Below are 26,595 nucleotides of genomic sequence, written 5' to 3'. Positions count from 1 at the left end.
AGAAGTAAAGAAAATACATTAAACATTAAACTCTGTGAAATATCAAATTCATTCATCCAAGATAATCTCATTATAGTCAACTCTCAGTAATATACATACTTTATTAAGTATGTATATTAAACATACTGAAACATTTAATCTCCAGTTTTCTCTGACCTCCTGGTATGTTTCTACACCACCTTCCCCAGTTGTCACTCAGCTCACAAATCCTCAAACATTTCATGATTTTATGTTTTTCATATATAATATTTACACAAGTAAACATGTGAAAATTTTCACACAAAATCTAAAATTAAATTTGATATATGGCTGTTTTTCCAATGTCCATTATACTTCTCATACCACTGGTATAAATAATCAAGAGCTGATTATAATTTATCTTTTTCCATAACATATACTTAAACATCAACAGTGTGTAAGGCATTTTGAATTATCAGTATTTAGGTATGTGATAAAAAGAGTCCACGAACTAAGAAAATAGTTAATGTATTTTAATCAATTTAAAGCTCATAAAAGACTGATAAAAGCTTAAGCAAAATGGGTCTTTAAAAATAAGTGGAAAAAATAAAAGTTCTTTATCTCTTAAACTAGAATGCTTTGCTTTCAAGATTTTAATTGAGAATCAAAATTTTTAGACTACTATTGAAACAATAACTATCATTTGGACACTTGTTTATACTTAATTCTGTATTCTGCAAATGCATTCAAAATAATGTGCTCAAAATACATCAATACAGAGCAACTTTAACTCATCTGAATCAAGCAAATAAATCAATGATTCTAACTCATCCATTCACCAACTACCTTACCTTGTTTTCTTATTCAGGTGAAATACTTTACATTTGTGTTTAATAAACTGGCTTAATATCCTCTGGGAAAAATGTAAATGGTGGTTTAACTCAGGAATTAACTGATACATTTTTGTGTTTTTTTAATTATATTTCAACATGTTTTAACAAGCACAGTGTAAAATCACCTAGAGTAATCAGATGAACACTCAACTGAAAAATGATAGCCATCAGTAGGTAGCACAGTACAAATATTGCAATGGCGGTATGTAAATCAAATTTTAATTTTATAAAGAATCTTTCTTCAGAATATCCAAGTCTTTCATAAACATTATCATATTTTTCTACAAATATATCTGAAAGATAAGCGTATGTGTGTATAGTCAACTTTCAATTGCTTGCACATCAATTAGCCACTCTCAGATTTATCCACAACCAGTGTTTAAGGCTAAGTTGGTTTTCCCCTGTCAACTAGGAGGCTTACAGGTCACCATTCTCCACTGACATTTGGTGCAAACCGAGTGAAATATGAACTAATTTAAAAGTTAAACCTAAGATAAACAATTAGTATTATAATTCTGGTACGTGGAAAATCACTCATATTTCTAAACCAAGTAGTAATGCAGAGATGGGGTTACAAATCTCTTCCATAAATATGCATAATCAAGGTAGAACTCCCTAAAGATGAAGAAACTAAGGCATAAAAAAGGTTAAAAGCTTGTCTCAAATTTCTAATCCTAGGCTATTGGATTTCTAATCCTAGGCTTCTCATTGACTTACTCTGCTTCATATAGAATAACAAGAGACATACCAACAATTCTTTAATACTCTCACATAGGTACAATTGGTATACATATTATAAAAGAACTTTCAATGCTCCTGGGTGAAGTCTAGGACAGCTTACCTTAAATAGAATTCCACTTGTTAATAAATCATGTAACACTGAAGTTCAAATGTATATTTTAATACTAAAATCTCAAAGCACATTGTGAACAAACATCACATTTATATATATTAACATGAGTAATTCAAAGAGAAGAAAACTAATGATCACATTTGTAGAAGAGAAAGAATTAAAAGTAACTGGCCAAGAAATTTCACACAGAAAATATAGAATTATAAATGTAGAGAAGTGTAAATAAATAAAGTGTTAAAAATGAAGATATAATGGTTAAATTACAACACAGAAAGTAAAAAATTCAGGTGATGGAAGTTAAGGTATTACATTTAAAATTTTAATTTCCTGAAGTGTGCTATGTACCTACCAGGGCAAGAATCAATTCCATTATACTCAATTCTCTGACAAATATGACAGTTAAGAGGTATGCCTTTTTGGGACTTCCCTGGTGGTGCAGTGGTTAAGAATCCGCCTGCTAATGCAGGGGACACAGGTTCGAGCCCTGGTCTGGGAGGATCCCACATGCCGCGGAGCAACTAAGCCCGTGTGCCACAACTACTGAGCCTGCACTCTAGAGCCCGCGAGACACAACTACTGAGCCCACGTGCCACAACTACTGAAGCCCACGCACCTAAAGCCCGTGCTCCTCAACAAGAGAAACCACTGCAATGAGAAGCCCGCGCACCACAACAAAGACCCAATGCAGCCAAAAGTAAAAAAAAAAATTTATATAAAAAAAAAGAGATGCCTTTTTATAAAGGAGGGATAGAGAGAAAAATTAAGGCACTTCTCATGAGTGAACCTCTCCAAGTGGAAAATTCATGACGTTTGCAAACAACAGCAAAAATGATTAGTAAAACTGCAAACTGGGACACCCATTAACTAACACAGAACACTGACAAATAAGCGCTTTTGTATATATTTATGTTTTGATGCAAACAATTTTGAAATTACTATTACCAAAATTCCAAGAAGATAAAAATGCTAGTTTGATACTACTGCACAAATTGCAAAAAGATGAAAAACAAAAATGCTTCCCAAATACGCCTAAAGAACTTTTTGATTTCTTAACATACTGGAAGATATGATCAGTAAATCTAAAGTCCAGGTGATAGAAAGCTTGCCTAGGGCCTGGTATATTGAGAGTTTGTTCATATGAACTTAATCTAATATGAAGCAGTGAAGTGGGTCACTACCCATTCAGCTCTAAGATACAAACAGACATTATAAACACCAAGAGCCTATCCATCATAGTACGGGTTTCTGAGGAATTTTAACAGTTTCAGCAAGAAATTCTCAGACTGAAAGCTAACTCCCTACCTTGAGGGGAAGAAGGGCGGAGGGAATCTGTCATTGTGCTGACTCTCTCCAAGTGAGTGAAAGCTTGTATTGTCAAATCCTAAATGGTAATCCCAAACCTAATAGGCAGTTTTAACTGCCTATTTAACAGAGCTGCAAATTCAAGACTCGACAACAAAGGTCTTCCCTTTTTAAAAGTTTATCTATATATAACAAATTATTTAATTTAAATTTTATTTAATTTTAAATACTATCACCTAGATGTAATCTAAAGTAACACACACAAAAGAGTAGCAAAACATTTTTAGAAGTCTTTGAGAAATAAGAACTAGAATCATGTCTATCAATTATTAACAGATAATTAAAACCATATTATCAAATCATTAGGACTGTGGCCTTATTTTTTTAAAATAAGGATACACATTTATGTTGAAGAGATGGGTACACATTTAGGAAGATGAGGTAGGAAAAGGAAATATTCTAGTTTCTTTAAGAGGTATCAAGATAAAATCTTCATTAGAAAGAAATTTTATGGAAAAAAGAAATCACCCTAAATATAGCAGTGCTAAGAACCAGTGTACTAATAAATAGCTACCTTAAAGATGATGCTGTAAAACCGACTAAAGACTACTAAAGAAACTAAACTACTGGCCTAAGTTCAAGAGAAAGAAGTACGAGTGGACAAACATGAACAATTTCACTTTCAGAAGCGTAAAAGGAAAAGAAGTTGAAGTTCAAAGTAAACAAAGTGACTACTAGTAAATTTGGAAGGAAAAGAAGTTACAAAGCTGACTACAATGACATTTTCAGATTCTCTCTGCCAAATCATAAATAGTATGCCAATAGCCATAAGGAAACACTGGTCTATATCAAAAGTAGTACGGAAAAAATAACCTGTGGTCATGTAATATATATAAAATATGTATAAATGTGGCTAATGTTTCCAGTATGTGATCTAAAAGGTTCACAAAAATCAACATCTTAAAATATGTTCTGCTTTGGTCACTATAATTACTGAAATTGCAAAGTACTAATTTCCAAAAAACATGGTCAGTAGTTAGTAATATTCTAAGACTTTCAGAATCTATATCTCTTATAACTAGTTATTTTCTCCCAAATACAACATTTGGAAGATTGTTTGTTTTCCAATTCATTCTTCCTTCCTTATGCGTTTTCTTCACATAATTAACTTCCAAGATATTCAAATGCTGGACATAAAATTTTTGCCAAAAAAAAAAAAAAAGAATTAGCAGTTTTTCTTATGGAAACTAAAAACTTTCAATTATTTTCTAGCATTTTAATAACTATATTTAATAAGACTTTTCTGATAACAAAAAAGGGACCAAAACTTAATTAACATAATAATATTTAAAAATTAAATCTAAAATTTTATACTTAAAAATAATCTTTTCATTCTATCAAACTTTCCAAACGTATAATTACAATTCAGAATTGCTAACATTTTTGCAATACTTGTACAGAGAAGCATCCTACTATATTTTGCTCTGAAAAGATTGTATATAGCAACTAAGATAAATTCTGAAATGAAAGAAATTATTTACAACATAAAATGACACTTGTGAAAAGCAATATACAGTGGGATATTCACCATTTGGTTATATAAACCAATTAAGAAAACACATTGTATAAGAGTCTGCCTAATAGTGAGTGTACATATACTCATACATGTATAAAACCATATATACATGAGTATATGTACAGACCTAACCATGCTTATTATTTTAATCCATTTATTCTAACTCCCAGAATGGACTTATAACTTGAATTAATAGCATGCTAATAAAAGAACAGACCATTTTAGACCCCTTTAAAAATTCTATATATTATAAAAAAATTCTATATATAAATAGAAATGTTTCAATAAACGGACCACAAAAATCAAGTTCAAGTCAAATGTTACATCAAATACTAAATTCAAGCATATTAATATAAAGCAAATACTCAATAATTCACTGATTTACAAATTTGCAAAATTAAATGTTGCCTGATTAAAGTTTACAAATGATTTAAAGAGCTGAGTAGAAAACAAAGGGAAAGAAGATGAATAGGAAATTTTCTTCTACTTCAACAGATCAGGGGCCATAATAGGCTAGCTCAAACTCACCTACGAAGCTATTCTGGAATAAAGTTGTTGGGACTCTCTCCATATTACTGAAAGTGGATATCCAGGGGTGGGTATGGGCAGGTCTATTTTGAAAAAGTTCCACAAGTGATTTCAGTTGTAAAGATGGGGTTGAGGATTACTATAGTAGACAACCTTATCTCTGCCCTGGCTTTGATTACCATCTACATGTTGAGAATGCCCAAACTTACTCCAGACCTCTTCTCTGAGCTCCAAACCAATATAGTCAATCCATTAGCAAAGCCCTGTTGAATACAAGAACTCAAATCTATGAACTTCTTTCTATCTCCACTACTACCACCCCAGTCCAAATTACTATCTTCTCTCCCCTAAACTCCTGCCAATGCCCACTGTTACTATCCCTGACCCTCTTGTAGAATCTATTCTCTACACAACCGCCAGACCGACTTTTAAAATAATTATTTCATTACTACATCATTTCACTTCCCACTGTATTCACATAAATTTCTTACCCTGGACTATAAAGCCCTACATTATCTGATCCCTGCCCACCTCTCTTACCAGAGCTGTGTCACTCTAACCCCTATCTACTATATTCCTACAACCCTGACCTTTTTCCCATTCTTCTAACACACTAGCCTCTTTCCCATCATAAAGTTTTTGCAATGGCAGTTCTGTCTAGAATGCTCTTCCCTCTAATCTTCACTTGGTTTGCTCCTTCTTATTTATATCTCAATTTAATATTCCTTCTCAGGAAGTCCTTCTCCAATCATTCAATCTAAAGCAGCCTAGAATTATATACTGTTTAAAAACCCTTTTAATATTTTCTGCATAGCACACATCACTATTAGAAACTAACTTATATACAATATCCTTAACTTAAAAAAAAAAAAAATGTATCTCCTCCCGTTAGAATAAAATGTCCGTGAGAGCAAGTTGGCTTGTTTACTGCCATATCTCCACCAGTGCCTAGAACTGTAAATGCACTCAAAAATAACTGGTGAGGGCTTCCCTGGTGGCGCAGTGGTTGAGAGTCCGCCTGCCGATGCAGGGGACACGGGTTCGTGCCCCGGTCTGGGAAGATCCCACGTGCCGCGGAGCAGCTGGGCCCGTGAGCCATGGCCGCTGAGCCTGCGCGTCCGGAGCCTGCGCTCTGCAACGGGAGAGGCCACAACAGTAAGAGGGCCGCGTACCGCAAAAAAAAAAAAAAAAAAAAAAACTGGTGAAAAGAAAATCCAAATGCCTACTTGGTTGACATCTCCACTTGGATGCCTTAAAAGCAATAGCAAATATAACATATCCTAATACAATTTATGATCACCCTACCTCGTAAAAAATCTAGTCCTATCTTCTTGTGCTTCCGACTTAAGAGAACAGAACCAAGACTTAACCAGCAGCATAAGCCAGATATTTAGGAAACATTACTTTTTTAATTTTTATAAATTGTTAAAGGTTACACTCCATTTACAATTATTACAAAATACTGGCTTTACTCCCCATGTTGTATGATACATCCTTGTAGCCTGTCTTACACTCAATAGTTTGTACCTCCCACTCCCTCAACTCCATGTTGCCCCTTCCCCCCTCCCCACTGGTAACCACTAGTTTGTTCTCTAAATCTGTGAGTCTGCTTCTTTTTTGTTATATTCACTAGTTTGTTGTAGTTTTTAGAAGGAATTATCCTTGATACTTCCTTCCCCTCCAAGTTCAACTGATCTCCAAGTTCTATCATCAATTTGTCTCTAAAATATACTGGATACATCCACTCTGTCCCTCTCTTCCACCATCACCAACCCATCCACTGTCTAAATTACCATGTCTCACTTGGATTATCAAACTAGTCTACTCATTTCTCCTCTGGCATCCCTCCAACCCATTTGCTGCACTGCAACTATACGATCTATTCACATACAATCTGATTTTATCACTTTCCTATTAGATATCCTTTAAACAGCCTGTTCTAGATTCTCTAGCCTAATTTCTCACTACTCTCCCATCCACTCATCCATTAATTTAACAAATACATATACTGAGTACCACAAACAGGCTGATACAAAATGGACAAAGATCCTGATCTCACGAAGCTTATAATCTAATAGGGCAAGTTTTCATCAACAAATCAACAAATAATAAGTCACACAGTAATAAGTACTAAGAAGAAAAATAAAGCAGAGTAAGGTCACAGAATAACTGTTCAACACAGGGGCATAATGGAAAATTGTGGGCACATTTCTGGGTTGTGCCAATAACTAGAAGATACTGTCAGGGGATTTGGTAGATGGAATCCAGGGATGCTGACTGTCCTGCAATACAGGACAGTCCCACACAGAAAGAACTGTTCTCATCCTATAACACTTTCACATGTCCATGTATGCGAAAAACCTGCTTATAATTATCTACACTCTAACGCCATTTTACATACAAACACAAAGAAGTTTTGCATGATTTTAATATACAATAGATTTCCCAGGAACTATCATATAAAGTGAGGGAAGACTGTACTTTGTTTAGTTTACAGTTTTGCTAAGAAATGTTCACCATTTTGGAAAATCAAGTCACCCACCAACGTAACTTGGTAAACGTAAGACAAATATAAACAACTGTTTGTATGTGGCTGTTATATTAAAGATACTATGTGTAAGCATCTAACTACTTCATTGTCTCTTTTAGTACAGTTGGTGCCTGAGCATTTACATTATTAAATATATATTAATATATTATAAATTACTTTCCTTTTATTTCTTTCTCAGAGTACACTTAGGGTATTCATTTAACTCAATTATGTATATAGGAAGATTATAGTCACCAATTCATTCATTTGAAAAGTATTTGTTGAGCACCTACTTATGTTCCAATTGCTATTCTAAGCACTTGGATACATTAGTGAACAAAACAAATATCCTTATGTAATAAATAAGTAAAATATTCGGTTTCTTAGAAGAAAAAGTGGAACTCGGTAAGGTGGACTGGGAATGCTGAAAGGGTGGAGTGTAAGATGTCAAATTAAATACGGTGGTCAGGGCTTCCCTGGTGGCGTAGTGGTTGAGAGTCCGCCTGACGATTCAGGGGACACGGGTTCGTGCCCCGGTCTGGGAAGATCCCACATGCCGCGGAGCGGCTGGGCCCGTGAGCCATGGCCGCTGAGCCTGCGCATCCGGAGCCTGTGCTCCGCAACAGGAGAGGCCACAACAGTGAGAGGCCCGCGTACAGCAAAAAAAAAAAAAAATACGGTGGTCAGTAGGCCTCATTGGGAAGGTGAAAATGGAGCAAAGCCATAAAGTAAGTGAGACAGTCCAGTGCAAAGAGGGCAAAAGCCCTAAGCTAGGCACACATATGGCATTATCAAGAAATAGTAAGGAGACCAGTGTTTCCACACTGCCTCATAAATATCTTATATCTCTATATTGTAACAGCTTCTTTCTAAATCTGTTCGATGATTAGACTGTAAGATCTATTAAGTGGGAAATCATGTTTTCTCTTCTTAGTATCTTCAATACTTCACATAGTACCAGACACACAGTGGATACTCATTAACCATTTGCTATATGAAGAAAATAAATGATATAGAACCAGAAAGTTTTCTGAGGCAACTAAGAACTAAACCTCAGAAAAGTAAGATTAGAATAATAGCCAGAAAAGAATTAACTGACTGAAATGGCAACATAATAAAGCCAAAAAAAAAAAAAAGTCAGTGAATTAAAATCCAAACAAAATTCCAAAGGTAAAAGCATTAGGCCATAATTGGATTTAAAGTAACAGAATAAATTTAAATATGATAAAATCTCCTAACTATTTTGTATGATAAAATCTCCTAAGTAACTGCATTCACTCCATTTGACTTTTAATAAAATAATACTACTCAATATAATCTACTTATAGTTTCAGATCCAGATTCCTTAGTAAAATGTTTTATCTACTTTAGACTAAATATTTTTATACTAAAACATATACATAAAGCTTTTCACACACTGATAAAGTTGACTTTAACAGATTACAGACTTAAAGGCTGGTGGAGTTTAAAGACAATTTAGAGACCAAGCCTCTCCAAGTCTCTCATCTTAGAGATGACAAATTGAAGACTAGAAAATTGAAACGATCTATTGAAGGTCAGAGAGAATTAGTGATATATCTGCTAGATTCAACTCCTGGACTAGTTAAGAATACAATAATGCTTTAAAATTCTAATTTAAAACAAATTAAAATTCCATTTAAGAAAAACCCAAATGGCCAAAAAATATAACTAAATAATAAAATAAACTTAGAATTTGCTATGGTTGTTTCTGCTTAACAGTAAGTAATGGAATTAGTATCCCATTGTCCCTAAAACTAAGACATTCCCCAAATAGTATCTAAAAATCTGTATCTAATTATTCAAGGTGTAATTAATCAAATAAAATTAAGATGAAGGAAATTTCTACTAATAGAACAGGGATTATTTTTATAATCAATATCACATGACTACAAAATATATATTGCACATTTAGTTAAAGATAGGGAAAGAATTATTAGCCCATTGTATATTTTAACATATTAAGTCTTGAATCACTAATCTGAAATTAAAGAAAAAATCTTAGAGCAGTAAAACCCCACACCTGAAGGACTTACCATTTTATCTAGATGTTCAATGGATCTATAAATCTCCCCCTGGGATTCATCATAGTAACTGTAACGGAACCTTTGACCTTGAAACAAATATCATGTACAAAATAAAATAGGGAAAAATTAGAAGCTAAAAAGAAAGCAAGCGCTTACCAAATAATTTCAGTTCTCATGGAAGGCAAAGCACAGCTTAAGCCTCTGAGAGAATCATTCCCAAGAGCCCTTGTACATAAAAATAAAAGGCATATTTGGGAAGGTAATAAAGAAATGATATATCACCAGTGTTTCATGATGTTAAAAACTATTTCAAACTGTAAAACCTTAAAGTCACGAGCAATACAAAAGACTATGGAAACAAACAGTTTAAAAGTTAGAAGCATTGTTAAACATATTATATCGGTCTATAATGGAAAGTAAACGCCAAGAATATGATTCAAGAAAATTTGGCTTAAGGAAACTATCTCAATTTAACAAATCAATGAAAGCTTAGCTTTTGTTGTACAAATGCAAAGATTTAATCTCTACTACAGAAAAGAAAGAAAAAAAGTAGGTCAGAGATATATGTGGCTTGTATAATTTTTATGACCTAGATTTTAAAAATTTATCTCATTTTTGCAAAATTTTCTACTTGGAAAAGGATCAATACAAGTGCCTTTAAGTAGGATACACAGAAGTATAAATATAACAAATAGTCCTACTCTGACAATAAAATCTCAACAAAGGTACAAGCACAGGACATTCAATGTTTAGCTATTCTCCAAAGAACAGAGAGGGTAAAATGGAAGAAGTTTAAAAAGAAGGTAGAAAACAAAAGGCTCAGGAAATAAAATTTGCTTCCTACTATAGTCAAAGAAAAGCCAAAAGTTAAACATATTCATAATTAATTACATATTATTATTCAACTGATTATGTTGTATTTCAGATATATCTAAACCTATTTTTCAGCAATGCCTTTATTTCTAAGAACTCATTACTTCTATATTCTTTATTTTTAAAGATTCACAAAACGCAATTTTGAAGGTATCAAAGTACACTAATCATACACACACATACTATGCATCTTGTGCTTCAATTTTACAGCGAAGTTCACATATCCAATTATTATCCTCCCATCTGAGGAGGCGGGTTTCTTTGGCTGGATAATTATGATTTTTAAGTTTTCTGTTTATCTCACTAAAAAAATCACCTTATAAATAATGAGACATGTAAAATTATAACACCCTTTTGATGTCCTTTTTTAGAGAAACTACACATCACAGTTCTTAACATTTCATTAACTTGTTGATGCTAATCATCTCCGATAGTCACCTTTCTACAATATACCATATTTCCTTAACTTTTACATATTAACTTTTCACATACATTAACATGCACAGCTACTCAATGTGGCAGTTCTTATTTCCCTGCACCCCCTGCCCAGCGCCACTATTAAATAAATATTTCATCTTAAAATTCATGATATCCTATAATCAAGCAATAGGGTTCTGAGACAATTACCTGCATTCTGAATATAACAACCTTTTCTGGTAAACACTGGAGATTACTGCATGTTGCTATAACTATCAGATTCATTACAGTCCTTGCACTAAAAAAAAATTCTTAAACAGTGACAATTCTATCACTGAGTACCCCTATATTAAATAATTCATCAGACATTTCTTACAAAATTTAGAGTTAAGTATAGCTTTGTTTTTCTTTAAAGAATATATGTACTTCCTCCTAGCTAACAACAGGAACTATATAATTCACCCTATTTTTCCTATTCGTCAGCTGGCTGCCAGAAGATTCAAAGCCAAATATAATGTCTGTCATAATAACTTAGTGATTCAATTCATTGGTACTAAATTTCTACTTCTGTTTCAAAGTTCTTTTGATGAAGCTGCCCCAAATCTTCTGTGAAATGAATAAACAATTAAAAGAATAATCTTAGACAAGAAAATTCTAACTCACTGTCACTGTAATAAGAGTAATATCCTTGGATGAAATCAAGATGAATATTCTTTGAACCCGAGCTGCTTCAGGTTTATACTAACACATTCTCTTTTTCTTGCTTCTGGTGCTGTCAGTTTTAGTTGTCAATAATCCCTGTGACTGGGACATAATTGTCTTATCTCAAGACTGCTACTCTCAGGTGCAAAGAAAAATGCATGTACTTTGTGACATTTACTATTCGAAAGTCCTTTCTATTTATTTCCAAGTTCAGAGCCGCTGTTTCAAACGCTGAAGTTGGTCAAACCTGCCTTAATCATAAGTCAGAAGTGTAACTATATTTTAAAACTCGGTCTTGTTCATATGGACCATTTTCAATGTAACTTTCACTTAAAAACTACTTCTGAAGTAAGAGAGAAGTACACAGAATGTTTAAAGTAAGTTAAAATACTAAATCAACATGTGATTTAATAAGAATGAAAATATACACAGAAAATCAATGAGCAAATGTTTAATATTTTGCTATCTACTTTTTGCTACTCTTTAGTAGCCACCTCCCATTTAGTAGCTGAAGAACTGAGTAGAAATATTTGATAAGTGTTAAAGGATTTATCAGTTAAGAAGCTAAATTTACACTACTAAGCTACTACACTGAAAAAAGTATCCTACTTATGATAGCTCAAATTGTCTTACGATCATTGTTTTTAATTATACAAACATTTCAAAATTACTTTTCAAAATTACTACATTCTGGTCAATATACTTAAAGAAAGCATCTAATTTGAAGTAAATAGTTGCCATCATCCTAGCCTAAATGTATATACACACATATGTATGAATATATGTGTGTGCACATGAGTACACACACATACAAGTTCAGTTAAATACTACTTGGAATTTGAGTTCAAAAGATTTTTTTGTTTCTAATTATTAAAAAAAAAGTTTGTCAAAATTTTATTTAACAAGAAATAAAAAAAGACAATCCTAGTGCAATACACTGATCATAAATGCAATTTTAAGTATTTATTGTTCATTTAAAATATATTATGATTTCATGTACCTCATGAGTTTTGTTTTACAATATTTCTAACGTTCAGTTAAGTTTATGCATCTAAACTGAACAAATATAGTTGCCTATGTGCCTGGAGAACTGGACTTGTGAACTTTTATATTAAGTATGAATAAAGCATATCACATAGTAAGAGAAAATTACTTACCTGAAACTTATCCTTTCAGAAGGTACACTGGGAAAATGGATTCTTTGAGCCCCTGTTTCAACTCCAAGTATGAGCTTTCTAGCTTTAAGAGCCATTGACACTGCCCCTAGGGGCAGCACAAGCTTTGGAACTCCCCTAGTGAGTATGTCAGTAGTTTCTTCAGGTGCCTTCCCTCAGTTCTTTTCAAATTCAAAAGATGAGAGGAAAAATAACCCAAGAAAAAAATCCTGTAAAGCAGAAACCTTACTCTTTGAGGGAAGGAGGGTAGCTCATTTGTGAATCCATTCCAGAGCACGCTTTCTGAGAAAAAGAAATACAGGTAAGTAATTTTCCCATCTCCAAAGGTGACTGGTGATTAATGAGTGGATTCACAGAGTGTGGAGAATAAGCTCCAGGGATGTCTGTTTAACACACAACAATCAACTAATGAGGACAAACATAACAATGAATGGTACAAGAACCAACACTACTTTTGAATTACCTCAAAACAAAAAGTAAAAAAAATATTAAATACCTCAACATTAAGCTATACACTAGATTGCAGAAACAAACATGAGCTTGGAAAGTTGTTCAATAAAGCCCCCAAAAGATCAGTCAGTAAGACAGACTACCAGACTTATGTCCAGTAAAAACTGTACTGTTATACATTTACTTAATCACTTTATGTTTATATGTTAAAACATTTTCAAATATTTGAGTTAAACCTCACAACAACCTGTGAGATAGACTATTAAACCACAGTACACTAAGGATCTAAACTGGGGACACTCATAATTGACGTCACTACCAAAGAAAAAATGTACTTCACAAAGAAAATATTATCTAACTATCTCAAATGAGGTAATCATTTTCATAAGCAAAATACTATAGTCCTTTCATTCTGAAGTCTTAGTTATAATGTAAAATTATTGGCTTTATCTCAAACTTGTAAAAGATTAAAACCCTAAATATGTGAAATCAGTATGTACCAGTATTTGAGAAGACAAATGTGAAAGCCTGAATAAGATATATTTCAGGTATTAGCTAGCTTACACTCAAACCAATTTAAATATTTAGAAAATAGTAATACCCTCAGACCCAATAGACTAACAACAGAAAGGAAGAAGAGTATGCATGAATAATCACGTGTTAATATATATTAAACTAGAATTCTGAATAAAGATATAAATTTCATAAACATTGAAGGAGAATGCCAATTTTAATAAGTGGCACATATTTATAAAAAAGAAATTACGTAAACCTAGACAAATATAAGTTTATAGATAAAAATCCAAAACTGCTGAAGTGACTGTAGTGTAAACTCTATTCATATTTTAACAAAATAATATAATTTATCATTAACATCTACCAAATAAATTTACTGAAACTGATTTGAACTTAAAACTACCATTTAAAAAGAAAATTAAATAGAAGCATGAACCCACTTTTAAAGAATCAATTTCTGTTAGGTCCAGTTTCATTCAGAAACTTCTTAGAAGTTAACTGAAAGTTATGTTAATGAAAGTTGTCAGTAATCTAAATTTGGAAGTATAAAGTTCAGGGTGATCAGGAAAACACAAATATTAACAGTATATACGGAAAAGAGCAAAAATGAAACTCAGGAAAATAGAATAAAAATTCTACTAACTAGAAAAACTAAAATAGGCCCAGACAAAATCCTCTTACACGGAGCCATCCTCTAGGATGTGGAACTTGGTAAGTACACAAAGTATGGGGACAATATTACTTCACCATGGTAAAAGTCAAATACTAGCAGCAAGTGTATCCCACTCTTCCTGGTAGTAGTAGGAAAGGTGAAAAGAGGTGGGATCATTAAAACATTACCAGGGAAACATCATCCTATTGGACTCCCTAATGATCAAATAAAACGCAGGAATTGAAATGCAGGGGGTTGGCAGGGTGATTCAAGTGAGGGGATAGAAAGACAGGGCACAATAGAATCTAGGTTCCCAACTCTCCCTTTGCTTCTCTCACCCAAAAAGAAAAATTGAGAGTATTTTAATCTTTCTATTTTTTCTCTAATATCTCTTTCAAGTCTAAATAAGAGCTAAATGGTATCTGAAAGATGAACATCTTTAAAGTAAAATACCCTTAAAAAAAAAGTCATTCTTATAATGGACATTGGCTAACAAATAAGGTTGACAAAGGCAAAATCCTTCCAGTTACACACATATAGGTCTCCTAACTGTCTCTATCATCAAGTTTCTCATTTTATTTTCCACAGAAGCTGGACATTATATTATATAAAGAGAAATGACCACTGGAGATAAAAGATGTCGTCACTGCCAGTACTCTATTGTTCAACAAAAACAAAAAAATTCCACTGTATATATGTGAGTAATTGATCAACTGTACCATAATCAATTAAGTGATTTTTCTTCAAAAACCAGCTATTCAGAAATGTGGAGTGTGTTAAGAGCATAACTCAATGAAACTTCTAAGATCTCTGAGTACTTGAGGAAATGAATCCTTCCTGTGAAATGACTTAGAATTCAGTGTCATCATTATTTAGTATGGTAAGATCAATCTGCACAGCATCTTTAAAACAAGAAGAAACTACTAAGTATTATTGTCATGAGAAAAAGCTAGACTTTTGAGATGGAAATATACCCCTCATTAATTTAGGAAAGATGACCAATGCCACTAAAGCATGAATTTGAAAAATACGAAACAATTTCTAAGTAACCACAGTTTAACCCATAACTAGCCAATGATTCATATTATTTCAACAGGCATATAAAATAGAAAATGAAGCTTATTTTACAAGAATGACAGTTACTATTACTATTGTAGAAAGAAGTCTACCAATTTTGGAATAGTGTCCATGTAACTCTTTCCACTTACTCCCAAACCTCCATCAAATTTCCTAACAAGAATTAGTACAGTGCTTTCCATAAGTACAAAGTAAGCACTTAATGAGTATTGTTAGTGATAGTGATACTGAAAAAATAAACACTTGAAAAAGTTCCATTACTTAATCACCAAATGTAAATATAAATATGTTCTAGTCTCTAGATGATTCCCATAGCTAACATTTATCAACCTCTGGAAATTTTGAGTTCTTTTTTGTAATTATCACCAAAAAATTCTATCTTGCAATTTAAATTCCAAAATTTTCAAGAAATCAGGAGATCAAATGGCCTAAATAATTTTCTGAGGACCTAGATAGAATATAAGACAAAATTCATCTTTCTCTCTCAACATTCTACTTAAATATAGTAGTGGCTTAGGATTTGCTTTATAATCATCAATGAGGTAAAAAGGATGAGTCCACATAAAAGAGCAATATTAAAACATCTACTCATGTTTTATGTGGATTTATGCTGTGGTTGTACGTGCTGCCAAACTTGAGGGAGGGCCCTGAAGAACACTATCAGGGGAGTGAATTATTCAAATCATAAAAGTGATTTTAAATGATTCATAAGAGCCTTAATTAAAAGTGAAGAGGGAGGGAACACATGCTTCAGGAGCTTTTAATTTCTAAAACATGCTTTATTATCAACACAAATTCATAACACTAAGTAAAATAGCCTTTTTTTCAATAATGATACTCCCTAGTTTTATTACTAAACTTCAAAGTTCCCAAGAAAAGAACTCTTTCAAGCATCTACCTACTCAGATCTAAGTAATATACTTATATCCATAAAAAATAACTTCTGCCAAAGGTAGCAAACCAACTAGCAAATAGAATTCATTATTAAAGAACCCTGAGAGCCTCTTAATGAGTTTGACAAGGTAGCAGAGCTACATGCATACCCTAATCCAGGGCTTCCAACCTGAGCACTATCAACATTTGGGGCAGGATAATGCTTTGATGTGGGGGGCTGTCCTGTGCATTGTAGGATGTTTATTTAACAGCTTTCCTGGACTCTACTCCTTAGATGCCAATAGCATCCCCACCTCCTTCCCCACCCCAGCTGTGATGACCAAAAATGTCTCTAGGCATTTCCAAATGTCTCTAGGCATTTCCAAATGTCTCCTAGGGGGACAGTCAGCCCCAGCTGAGAAATCAGTGCCTTAAACAGAAATACTTATCTAGACCATTAGGGAGGATGGTTCTCTTGAACCGAAATCTCAAGGCCATGCATAGTGCAGCATGAGGTAAGAGAAGAAGAAACCAGCCTATCCAGGCCTGATAAATGTTGAATAAACTCCAGCAATCAATGATAAGACATGTAAAAGCCAGGGCTCCCTATATCTCATTAAGGATGTTTTTCTGGCCATTCTGTATCTGAAAATTTATGGTGTTGTGCCTTATGTCTTTACTATAATCAAAGAAATAACTAAAGAATGAACAGATAATGGCATCCTTAAACCATTAAAATAAATGAGTCAAAGAGATGTCCTAAAAGGAACAGGATTCAGAAATATTCTACAACAGTAATGGATAAATGAGAACAAATTGTATCCAAAGAATTCAAAACACAAAATTTACTAAACAAGGCATCCATAAATGTCTCACTTCCTTTATGATCTATTCACTGTGAAGCTTCCTTATTCTTTTAATTCACAATAATAACAAAAATCTCTTAGGAGTCCTTACCCTTATGAACCATTACCAATTTAGACCACAGTGCTAATAGCTAACATGTAACAACCATTGGAGGGTAGTTCTAAACTGGCAACTATGGGCAAAAATTAAGCACCAAAGGAAAAAAAAGAAAGAAGAAAAGACTAATTACAAAAAAGGAAATGTGGAAAAGGACTTGCATAGCACACAGTGCTCTTCTACGGTCTAAAGAACATTTGTTTTATCTACCAAAAATTTAACTTCAGAGAATCTATCACACAACTCTACCTGGAAATGGGGTTAAAAAATCTTAACTCCCACTAACCTAAGTGTCTAAGCAAGGATGCCCTCACAGTGTGAATCCAATTATACCAGTCGCCTTTGGAAATGTATCCATAATTCCCTACTACAATCTCATCCTTTTTAAATGACCAAAAGACTTTTTTATTCACCTTTAAACACTGTTGCTAAAAGTAAAACTTTCCACGGAAAGTGATAAAGAACTGAAAATCAGAGCTTAGAATGAAAAGATACCTTTAACCACAAGTACATTATATCTACCATGAAATGTTAAAATCTAGAACTTACCCCAATGGCAGAAATCAGAAGAAACCACAAAGAGATTACTAGGATCCGCTAGATATTTACTGAAGAGTTTTCCGAATTCCTGTTCTTTTGACTCACTCAGAGCTCCAACCAATACAGGAATAATGGTAAACTCATCCTTATGGCTTAAAGAAAACAGAAAACAGAAAAAAAAAAAAAAAAGTCATTTAAGAAATATAAGAATAAAAATAGTTTTCCAATGTGTTGGCACTAAAAAGTGGAACATTTATTAATAGTGGAATGGATAATATACATAATATTGCTGAATTCTTAAAATCTATAAATTAATGTTTAAAGAAAACCATTTAAAAATATGAGGTACAGAATACTAAAAATATCTATTTAAATTACAGAAATGTACAATACTTCTTTAGGTAAACAAAGCTATTTTACTACTAATAATATCTTCGAATGTAAAAAGAAGCCCATCAAACCATCACCAAGTCAAGTCTTCTCAACTACCCATAAAAACTACAGTCATCTCTGCCCAATGCTTCTGTAATTTTAAAAGAGTATTAAATTCTTCCTCACTTATTTTAATTCTATCCGATTATAAATACCACCATTTCTGGCACTTGTTCTATAAACCTGCCAAGTGAGACCTACAAAACTTATCTTGGCTCCCGTAAGATTCACCAAATGCACCTTACTCCTATACTAATAAACAGATACAGGACAGTCTGAAGATACAACTCAAATTTCACTGGCATCTAGGGTGGACATAGAATTCAAGGAAATAGATATTAATTTCTAGCAACAAGAAAAAGACGCCACGCCCATCCACAATGTTTATGGCATATCCACAAGTCCCTTTTTCACTCTATAGATTGAAAGATTTATGGAAAAGGAACAGAGCAGATTAATTAAGAATAACTGTGACGGGCTACAGAACAGACCTTTTAAATTTTTCATTGTAGTGAAATTTTGTTTACATATATTCAATATTATTTATATTCTAAAGGATCCCAGATTTGGAATTTTAGAAGCATGAATCATGTTTGTCTGACTTGTTCTAAACAGGACTTTTAAAAAAATCATTGTAATAAATGCTTTTTAATATAATCCGGCACTTAATTGATGTTGGACAAACAGAATTCATAAAAGGGTCTGTAAAAACACTAGGTTTAAGTATTACCAAAATAAATGTTAGCTCAGCTTCATAAAGCTAAATTCAGGGCACCCAAGCGCCTCCCCCAAAAAGGCCCCCTTACCCTTGTCAATTGCGAAATAAACAGATCATACAGATCTCCAATCCCTCTGCAATGCAGGGGCTTCTTGGGCAGAATCTGCATCTATGGAGTAAGAAAAAAAGAGGAAGCTGGCAGAGGAAGCTGCCATGGGATATCTCTTTCTCTGATTCTTACCACTTTGCTTAACAACTGCATGAACGAATAGGGGCTCTTCAGTAAGTTAAGAGTGATTATCATATGAAAGAAAAGAATTTGAGCGCTAGTAAAAATTCAAGAAGATTGTTATGAATTGTTCTAACTTCAAGTACTACCTACATAAATAAATACACTAAGATCATTAAAGAGTCTGCAAGTAATTATGACATAGTAGGGAAGCAGTTATATAGAGTATAAAAAACAAGAAGTCAGAAGAAATGGACTCAAGTACTATCTCTATCACATACAAATAAATGTTGAGAGCATAGGTAAGTTACCAACCTAAAAATTTATATTATTTGTAAAATGATCATAATTACAATACCCTTTTCATAAAACTGTTATGAAGTAAGGAATACTACAAGAAAAGTACTTTGTCAACAATAGTTGCTTCACTCTGAGCAAACACGTCTCCTTCTCCATAACAGCCACCAAACTATTCAATTAACCTGTCTGAACTATCTACACAGAGGTAAAAGTCTAATACTACTTAGAAATCTAAGCTCTGAATCAAGATTCATCCATCCACCTCTTTGTTATTTCTCTTTTTAAAAAATTGCTTGTTGTTCTCTATCCCCACAAAGCATGACTTAGAGAAAAGAGCATTTGGCTTTGAAATGTAATATTCCTAGGTTTTAGAATCCAAGTTGTGAAGTTGGACTTCCCTAGTGAAGGAGTATAAAATCTCGCCCTCAAATAACAATTATAAAAACTGGATAAAGCTGTCAAAAAAACCAACCATTTTGTGCTTTGGAAATCAACCAAGGGCGAAAAACACAATGAGAAGAGTTTATTCATGAAAAATAAACTGATTTCTTGGGAAGAACAGTGGAAGTCTGGCATCTTACCAGGAACTGACTCTATCTCCCTTCCCTGCTCCACCAACATTATGGTGAAAGCAAGGTGAGATTGCCTGTGAAAACCAGCAGCTTCACCGCTGAAGGAAGCTGACTTTGATTTGGAGTAGAGAGCAGAATACCCACACCCAGCAGGAAACAGAAAATCCTGCAGCTTTTGTTGCCTGAAATTACCATATCATTTGAGGCAAGCCACAAACCTGAGGACTACCTAGAAATCTAACAGGGAGGTCTGGGAAAGGAGAGACCCATATAGGGACTGAATAAATTCATATATTCTGAAGAGATGCCCTGATGGTGACCTGGCTGAACAGGAGGCAGCACATGTGTACAGGGGAGGTCCATAAGGCCCTAAGCTCTTGCCAAATGCCAGGTAATTGGGAGGATGAGAGCAAGCACAAGGGTAAGTGGAGACCTGAGAGACACCAAGCTCTTACACATCCCTGGCTGACTGGAAACCTCCACACACGCACAGGGAGACCAGAGAAGATCCAACAGAAAGCAAAGGAGGCAAACTTGAAAATTTCATATGTGCTCCCCAAAACATACACAATCCAGCAGCAGAGGGTGAAAGGTATACAGGTTCAACATGTTTAAGCACAACCTCCAAACAAACAGTAGCTAAGCACTAAGCAGTGCAGATACAGGGGTGAACTCTAGAAAGCCAGGGTAAAAAATATAAATAAGAATTTTTTAAAAGCTAAGGAGATACATCAGTAGCCAAATACTGTGAGAGAGACAAATTCCACACAGAGTCCACGAAAGTTACTTTTAAAAAAATTAACGGGGGCTTCCCTGGTGGCACAGTGGTTGAGAGTCCGCCTGCCAATGCAGGGGACACGGGTTCGTGCCCTGGTCCGGGAAGATCCCACATGCCGCGGAGCGGCTGGGCCCATGAGCCATGGCTGCTGAGCCTGCGCGTCCGGAGCCTGTGCTCCACAACGGGAGAGGCCACAGCAGTGAGAGGCCCACGTACCGCAAAAAAAAAAAAAAAAAAAAAGGTACAAATGAACTTATTTACAAAACAGAAACAGACTCACAGACTTAGAGAACAAACTTATGATTACCAGGGGGGAAGGGCAGAGGGGAGGGATAGCTAGGGAGTTTGGGACTGACACTACACACTGCTATATTTAAAATGGATAACCAACAAGGACCTACTGTATAGCACAGGGAACTCTGCTCAATATTATGTAACAACCTAAATGGGAAAAGTATTTGAAAAAGAATAGATACATGTATATGTATAACTGAATCACTCTGCTGTACACCTGAAACTATCACAACATTGTTAACTGACTATAATATAAAATAAAAAGTTTAAAAAAAAAGAATAAAGTTGCTATAATATACTATTGGGTTGGCTAAAAGGTTCGTTCCGGTTTTTCTGTAAGATCTTATGGAAAAACACAAACAAACTTTTTGGCCAACCCAGAATGTAAAAAGTCCAGTTTCAAGAAAAAAATTGTGAGCCAAAGAAAAAGGAACCTGTGACCCACTCTTGGGCGTAGGGTGGGGGTGGGAGTGGAAGTAGAAGCTGTATCCAAATGGGACCAGATATTAGATTTAGCAGACAAAGATTTTAAAAGTTATTAAAAATGTGTTCAAAGAAATAAAGGAAACTATGCTTGATATATACAATATCAAACATACGAGGATGCACACAATGGGAATCCCAGAAAAGTTACAGTAAAAGTATTAGAAAAAAATAATGGCTGAAAACTTGCCAAATTTCATGAAAAACATTAACCTTCAGATCAAAAAAAACTAAACAACCCAAAGTAGGTAAGTATAAAGAGATTCCCAACCTAGGTACACCATAATGAAACTGATGAAAATCAAAGACAAAGAGAAAATCTTGAAAGCAGCAAAAAGAAAATGACTCATTACTTACAGGATAGACTTTTCAACAAATGGTACTGGGATAATTGCGTATCCATAGGAAAAAAGTGAACTCAGACCTTTACCTCATACCATACACAAACTGGTTAATAGCCACAACTATAATCTAAAACCGTAACACATCTAGAACTGGGTTCAGCAAACATCTTTTGAAATGGGCCATACTGTAGGTTTTCTGGGCCATACAATATCTGTAGAAACTACTCAACTGTCACTGTAAAGAGAAAGCAGCCATAGTCATTAGGTAAATGAATGGGTGTGACTATGTTCCGATAAAACATTACAATAACAAGTTGTGGGCCAGATATGGTCTGCAGAACACATTCAAGAAGAGAAAATCTATGTGGCCCTGGATTCAAAAGTAGAATCCATACAAGAAAAAAAAAAGATAAAAATTCATCAAGAATGTTTGCTCTTCAACAGACACCATTAAGAAAACAAACAGACAAGCCATACAATGGGAAGAAATCTTTGGATATCATATATATGAATAAAAAAACCTGTGTCCAGAATATATAAAATCTTGTAACTCAGTAAAAAGATGAATTATCAAATTAAAACTAGGGCAAAATATATGAATAGGCATTTGACAAAAGAAGATACACGAATGACTAATAATCATATGAAAACGTGCTCAACTTCATAAGTCACTGGAGAGATGCAAATTAACACCACAGTGAGGTTACACTACACATCTATCAGAATGGTTGTAAAAAAAAGACCGACAATAACAGGTACTGGCCAGAATGTGGAGAAACAGAACCCTCATGCATTGTTCCTGGAATATAAAACAGTGTCATCACTCTGAAAAACAGTTTGGCAGTTTCTAAAAGAGTTAAAACACAGACTTATCATATGACTCAGCAATTCCATTTCCAAGTAACTATTCAAGAGAAATGAAAACATGTGTTCACATAAAGACTTGTACAAGAATGTTTATATCATTATTCCTAATAGCCAAAAATGAAAATGATCCAAATGTCCATTAACTGGTGAATGGTTAAACAAAATGTGGCATATTCATACAATGGAATAACTACTTGGCAATAAAAAGAATGAACCATGGGTACATACCGCAACATGGATGAATCTCAAAAACAGTATGCTAAGTGAAAAAGGACAGACACAAAAGACTATATTTTGTATGATTCCATTTATTTAAAATTTCCAAAAACTACAAATCTATAGAGAAAGAAAGAAGGTAAATGGTTGAGGTTGAGAATGGGAGCAAGAATTGCCCTCAAATGGACACAAGGTTTCTTTTTTGGGTGATAAAAATGTTGTTTTAAAACTAGATTGTGAGATGTCTGCACAAATCTATAAATTTACCAGAAATCAGTGAGCTATAATCTTATGTGGATGAATTTTACAAGATATCACTCATATTTCAAACTTCAATAAAACTGTTAAAAAAAGAAAAAGAAGAAAGAAAGAAAATCCATCTTTGCCACTTGCAAACTGTGCTACTTGCACCAGGTTACTTAACCTACCCTAAGCCTCAACTGTCATCAGTAAGAACAGAGTTAATAAAATGTACCTTGCAAAACTCTTGTGAGCACTTTAGTAATGTAGATGAAAGTTTTATCCCTTTTTCTGTCCTATACTTTAACCCATGCTGCAGAAAATTACTATATCCAAGATGTGTAACAAACAATAATTGAAATCCCAGAACCAATAGTGAAGCACTCTCTTTAAAAACAAACAATATAGGCTTCCGTGGTGGTGCAGTGGTTAAGAATCTGCCTGCCAACTACTGAGCCCACATGCCTCAACCACTGAAGCCAACACGTCTCAACCACTGAAACCCACGCACCTAGAGCCTGTGCCCTGCAACAACAGAGAACTAGAGAAGGCCCGCACGCAGCAACGAAGACCCAATGCAGCCATAAATAAATAAAAATTTTAAAAAACCAAACAAACAATATTGGGACTTCCCTGGTGGTCCAGTGGCTAAGACTCCGCACTCCCAACGCAGGGTGCCCGGGTTTGATCGCTGGTCAGGGAACTAGATCCCACATGCCGCAACTAAAGATCCTGCATGCCACAACTAAAAGGTCCTGCGTGCCGCAACTAAGATCCCACGTGCTGGAACAAAGATCCCACATGCCGCAACTAAGACCCAGCGCAGCCAAATAAATAAATAAACAAATATTTTTTAAAAAACAATATCACCGTATCACCAATGCTCTTAATGGTACAGAGCACAAAAAGTCTAAATTCTAATGTAAAAATTCTAATATAAAAATGTGAATTTGTAGCTAACATAGTTCTACAGTTAATGGTACAGTTAATAACACTATTGAATATTCGAAACTTGCTAAGAGTAGATTTTAAAAGTCCTCATCAGAAGGAAAAAATGTGAACTCTAATATGAATATTCTAAGTGATAAGAAAACAATTTAAATGACAGTGTTTTTACTTAATTAGTGATATATAAGTAACTGAAATCTTAAAATTGATGACATTTTAAACTAGATGAAATACTGTATACAAATAGTTATTTGCTTATTCTTTCTATGGCATTAATCTGAATATTTCTCCCCTGAACAACACTGATGAACATGAGAAATTTCTTTTCTATACAAGTTCCAACTTCCCAAAGATTTTAGAAGCAGTCCAGAGCTACTCAGGTGAGAATTTAAAAAAAAAATCATAGGTACTTCCCTGGTGGCACAGTGGTTAAGACTCCGTGTTCCCAATACAGGGGGCCCGGGTTTGATCCCTGGTTGGGGAACTAGATCCCACATGCATGCTGCAACTAAGAGTCTGCATGCCACAACTAAGGAGCTGGCAAGCCACAACTAAGGAGCCTGCCTGCCGCAACTAAGACCCAGTGCAACCAAATAAATAATTACTAAGCCAGTCAGAAGAAAAATTATTCTTATCCCTAAGGTGCTGAGGCTGTTGCCACAATAATATCACTATATAATTTACTCTCCTCTCCTCTTTTAGACAGAAAATATTCATAGGGAAAAAAGAGGACAAAACATATGTAAATATAAAAAAATCTTTACTCTGATAAAAATAAAATACATCCCAATCTTCTCAAATGTCTTATGCTACCTCTTGCTCATCCTTTTCATGGTCATAGAAACTAAAATTATTCCATTACGACCAACAGAGAATTTGTACTTATTATTCCAGAGATTCTCCATGTTCTATCTATAACTCTAAAAAACGCTCTCTTCCGGATACAGGTAATACTCAAAAGGAAACTTCTATGTTCATGAAAAAGGGAAACTGGGGAAGGGAAAGAAAAGGGAAAAGGGAGAAGGTAAACTAGCTGTCAGTGACAACTATAATTACCATTAAGTCATTATAAATCTTTACTGTTGGATCAGGTAAGTGAATCTAATGAGATTATCAAAACTAATTTCAAAGGTTTTATCTTTCTGAATTTCCATTCCAGTAGGAGTACTTATTAGAAAGGTTTTACAAGAGCAGGCATATTTCAGGTACCAGAGAATCGTACTAAACTCTGTTTTGGAAACTCAACCATTTGAAGCAAGAGTCCTATGATAAATTGGCCCAAGTCTGCTGTCAGAATTATAGAGACATTCTAGTATTTTGAGAGAAACAAGTCAACATTTATTTCCATGCCCTATGCTCTCCTAAAATTACACCCGGGTTTACACCTAAAACTTAACAGCTTTACCATCTCTGATAATTGTATACTCTTAGGCCTTAAACTTATCTTAAAATTATCTTACTCTACCACATAGAAATATTTACCAAGTTTTGCTCATTCTAACCTTTAAATGTCTCCCATAATCTGCTCAGTCTGCTACCCTATCCACCACTACGTTAGTTCAAAGCCCCCGTGATTTCTAAACCATTTCTACCAACCTCTTCCAATTCTAATCCATCCTTCACAGTACCATCACGCCATCAAAGAGTAATACTCTTATAGTCAAGTTCTAATCATCTCCCTCTTTTGCTGAGGAACTTTTACTAGCTCTATGCCAATCATGGAATGAAATACAAATATCTTAAAATGACATTCAATGCCCTTCATAATCCTGTCCCAACCTACTTTCCAACTTTCTAATCTTGGCCCTCTTACTCTACACCTCTACAAAGTTACCTATTCAAATGTCTCCAGTCCCACGTTGGTATCATATATGTGTGAAAAGTCAGATAAGGTATAAGATAACAGGAAGTGGCAGGACCAATATCCAACTAAAAACATTCATATCTGTGAAAAAACTTTTTCTAACTATGCAGGCCAAAAAACATCTACAGACAGACCTCAGTTACTAGTTCAGCCTTCTGTAACTCCTGCAAGCTAAGTCGATTAATTTTCTGTTCTTAAAATAAGCCCTGGGCTTTCTTACTCCTATACTTTGTATTTACAGTACTCCCTTTCCCTCAAAAAATTCTGCCCCATTCTGTGAAAATTATAGCCATCCTCAAAGTCCACTCAAATATCACCTTCTCACAAAGCCTTCTGTGCTCCCCTAACTCAGTTATCACCTACACCCCCCCTTTTCTGTTCCTATAA

At 34.3% G+C, this 26,595-nt stretch overlaps 1 protein-coding gene across 1 annotated transcript in view; it reads right to left on the bottom strand.

The window, feature by feature from the left end:
* Positions 1-26,595, bottom strand: part of MEMO1 (mediator of cell motility 1) — a 127,838-nt gene that overhangs the window by 4,404 nt on the left and 96,839 nt on the right. The window contains exons 7-8 of the mRNA XM_060026871.1: positions 17,933-18,075; positions 9,695-9,771 (exon numbers count right to left, since the gene is read on the bottom strand). Of these exons, the coding sequence (XP_059882854.1) occupies positions 9,695-9,771; positions 17,933-18,075 (220 nt within the window). The remainder of the gene's footprint in view (positions 1-9,694; positions 9,772-17,932; positions 18,076-26,595) is intronic.

The sequence above is a fragment of the Delphinus delphis genome, chromosome 12 (genome assembly GCF_949987515.2).
Source record: "Delphinus delphis chromosome 12, mDelDel1.2, whole genome shotgun sequence".
NCBI classification, from domain to species: Eukaryota; Metazoa; Chordata; class Mammalia; order Artiodactyla; family Delphinidae; genus Delphinus; species Delphinus delphis.
Note: the sequence above shows the minus strand (reverse complement) of the source record. Positions and strands in the feature narration are given on the sequence as shown.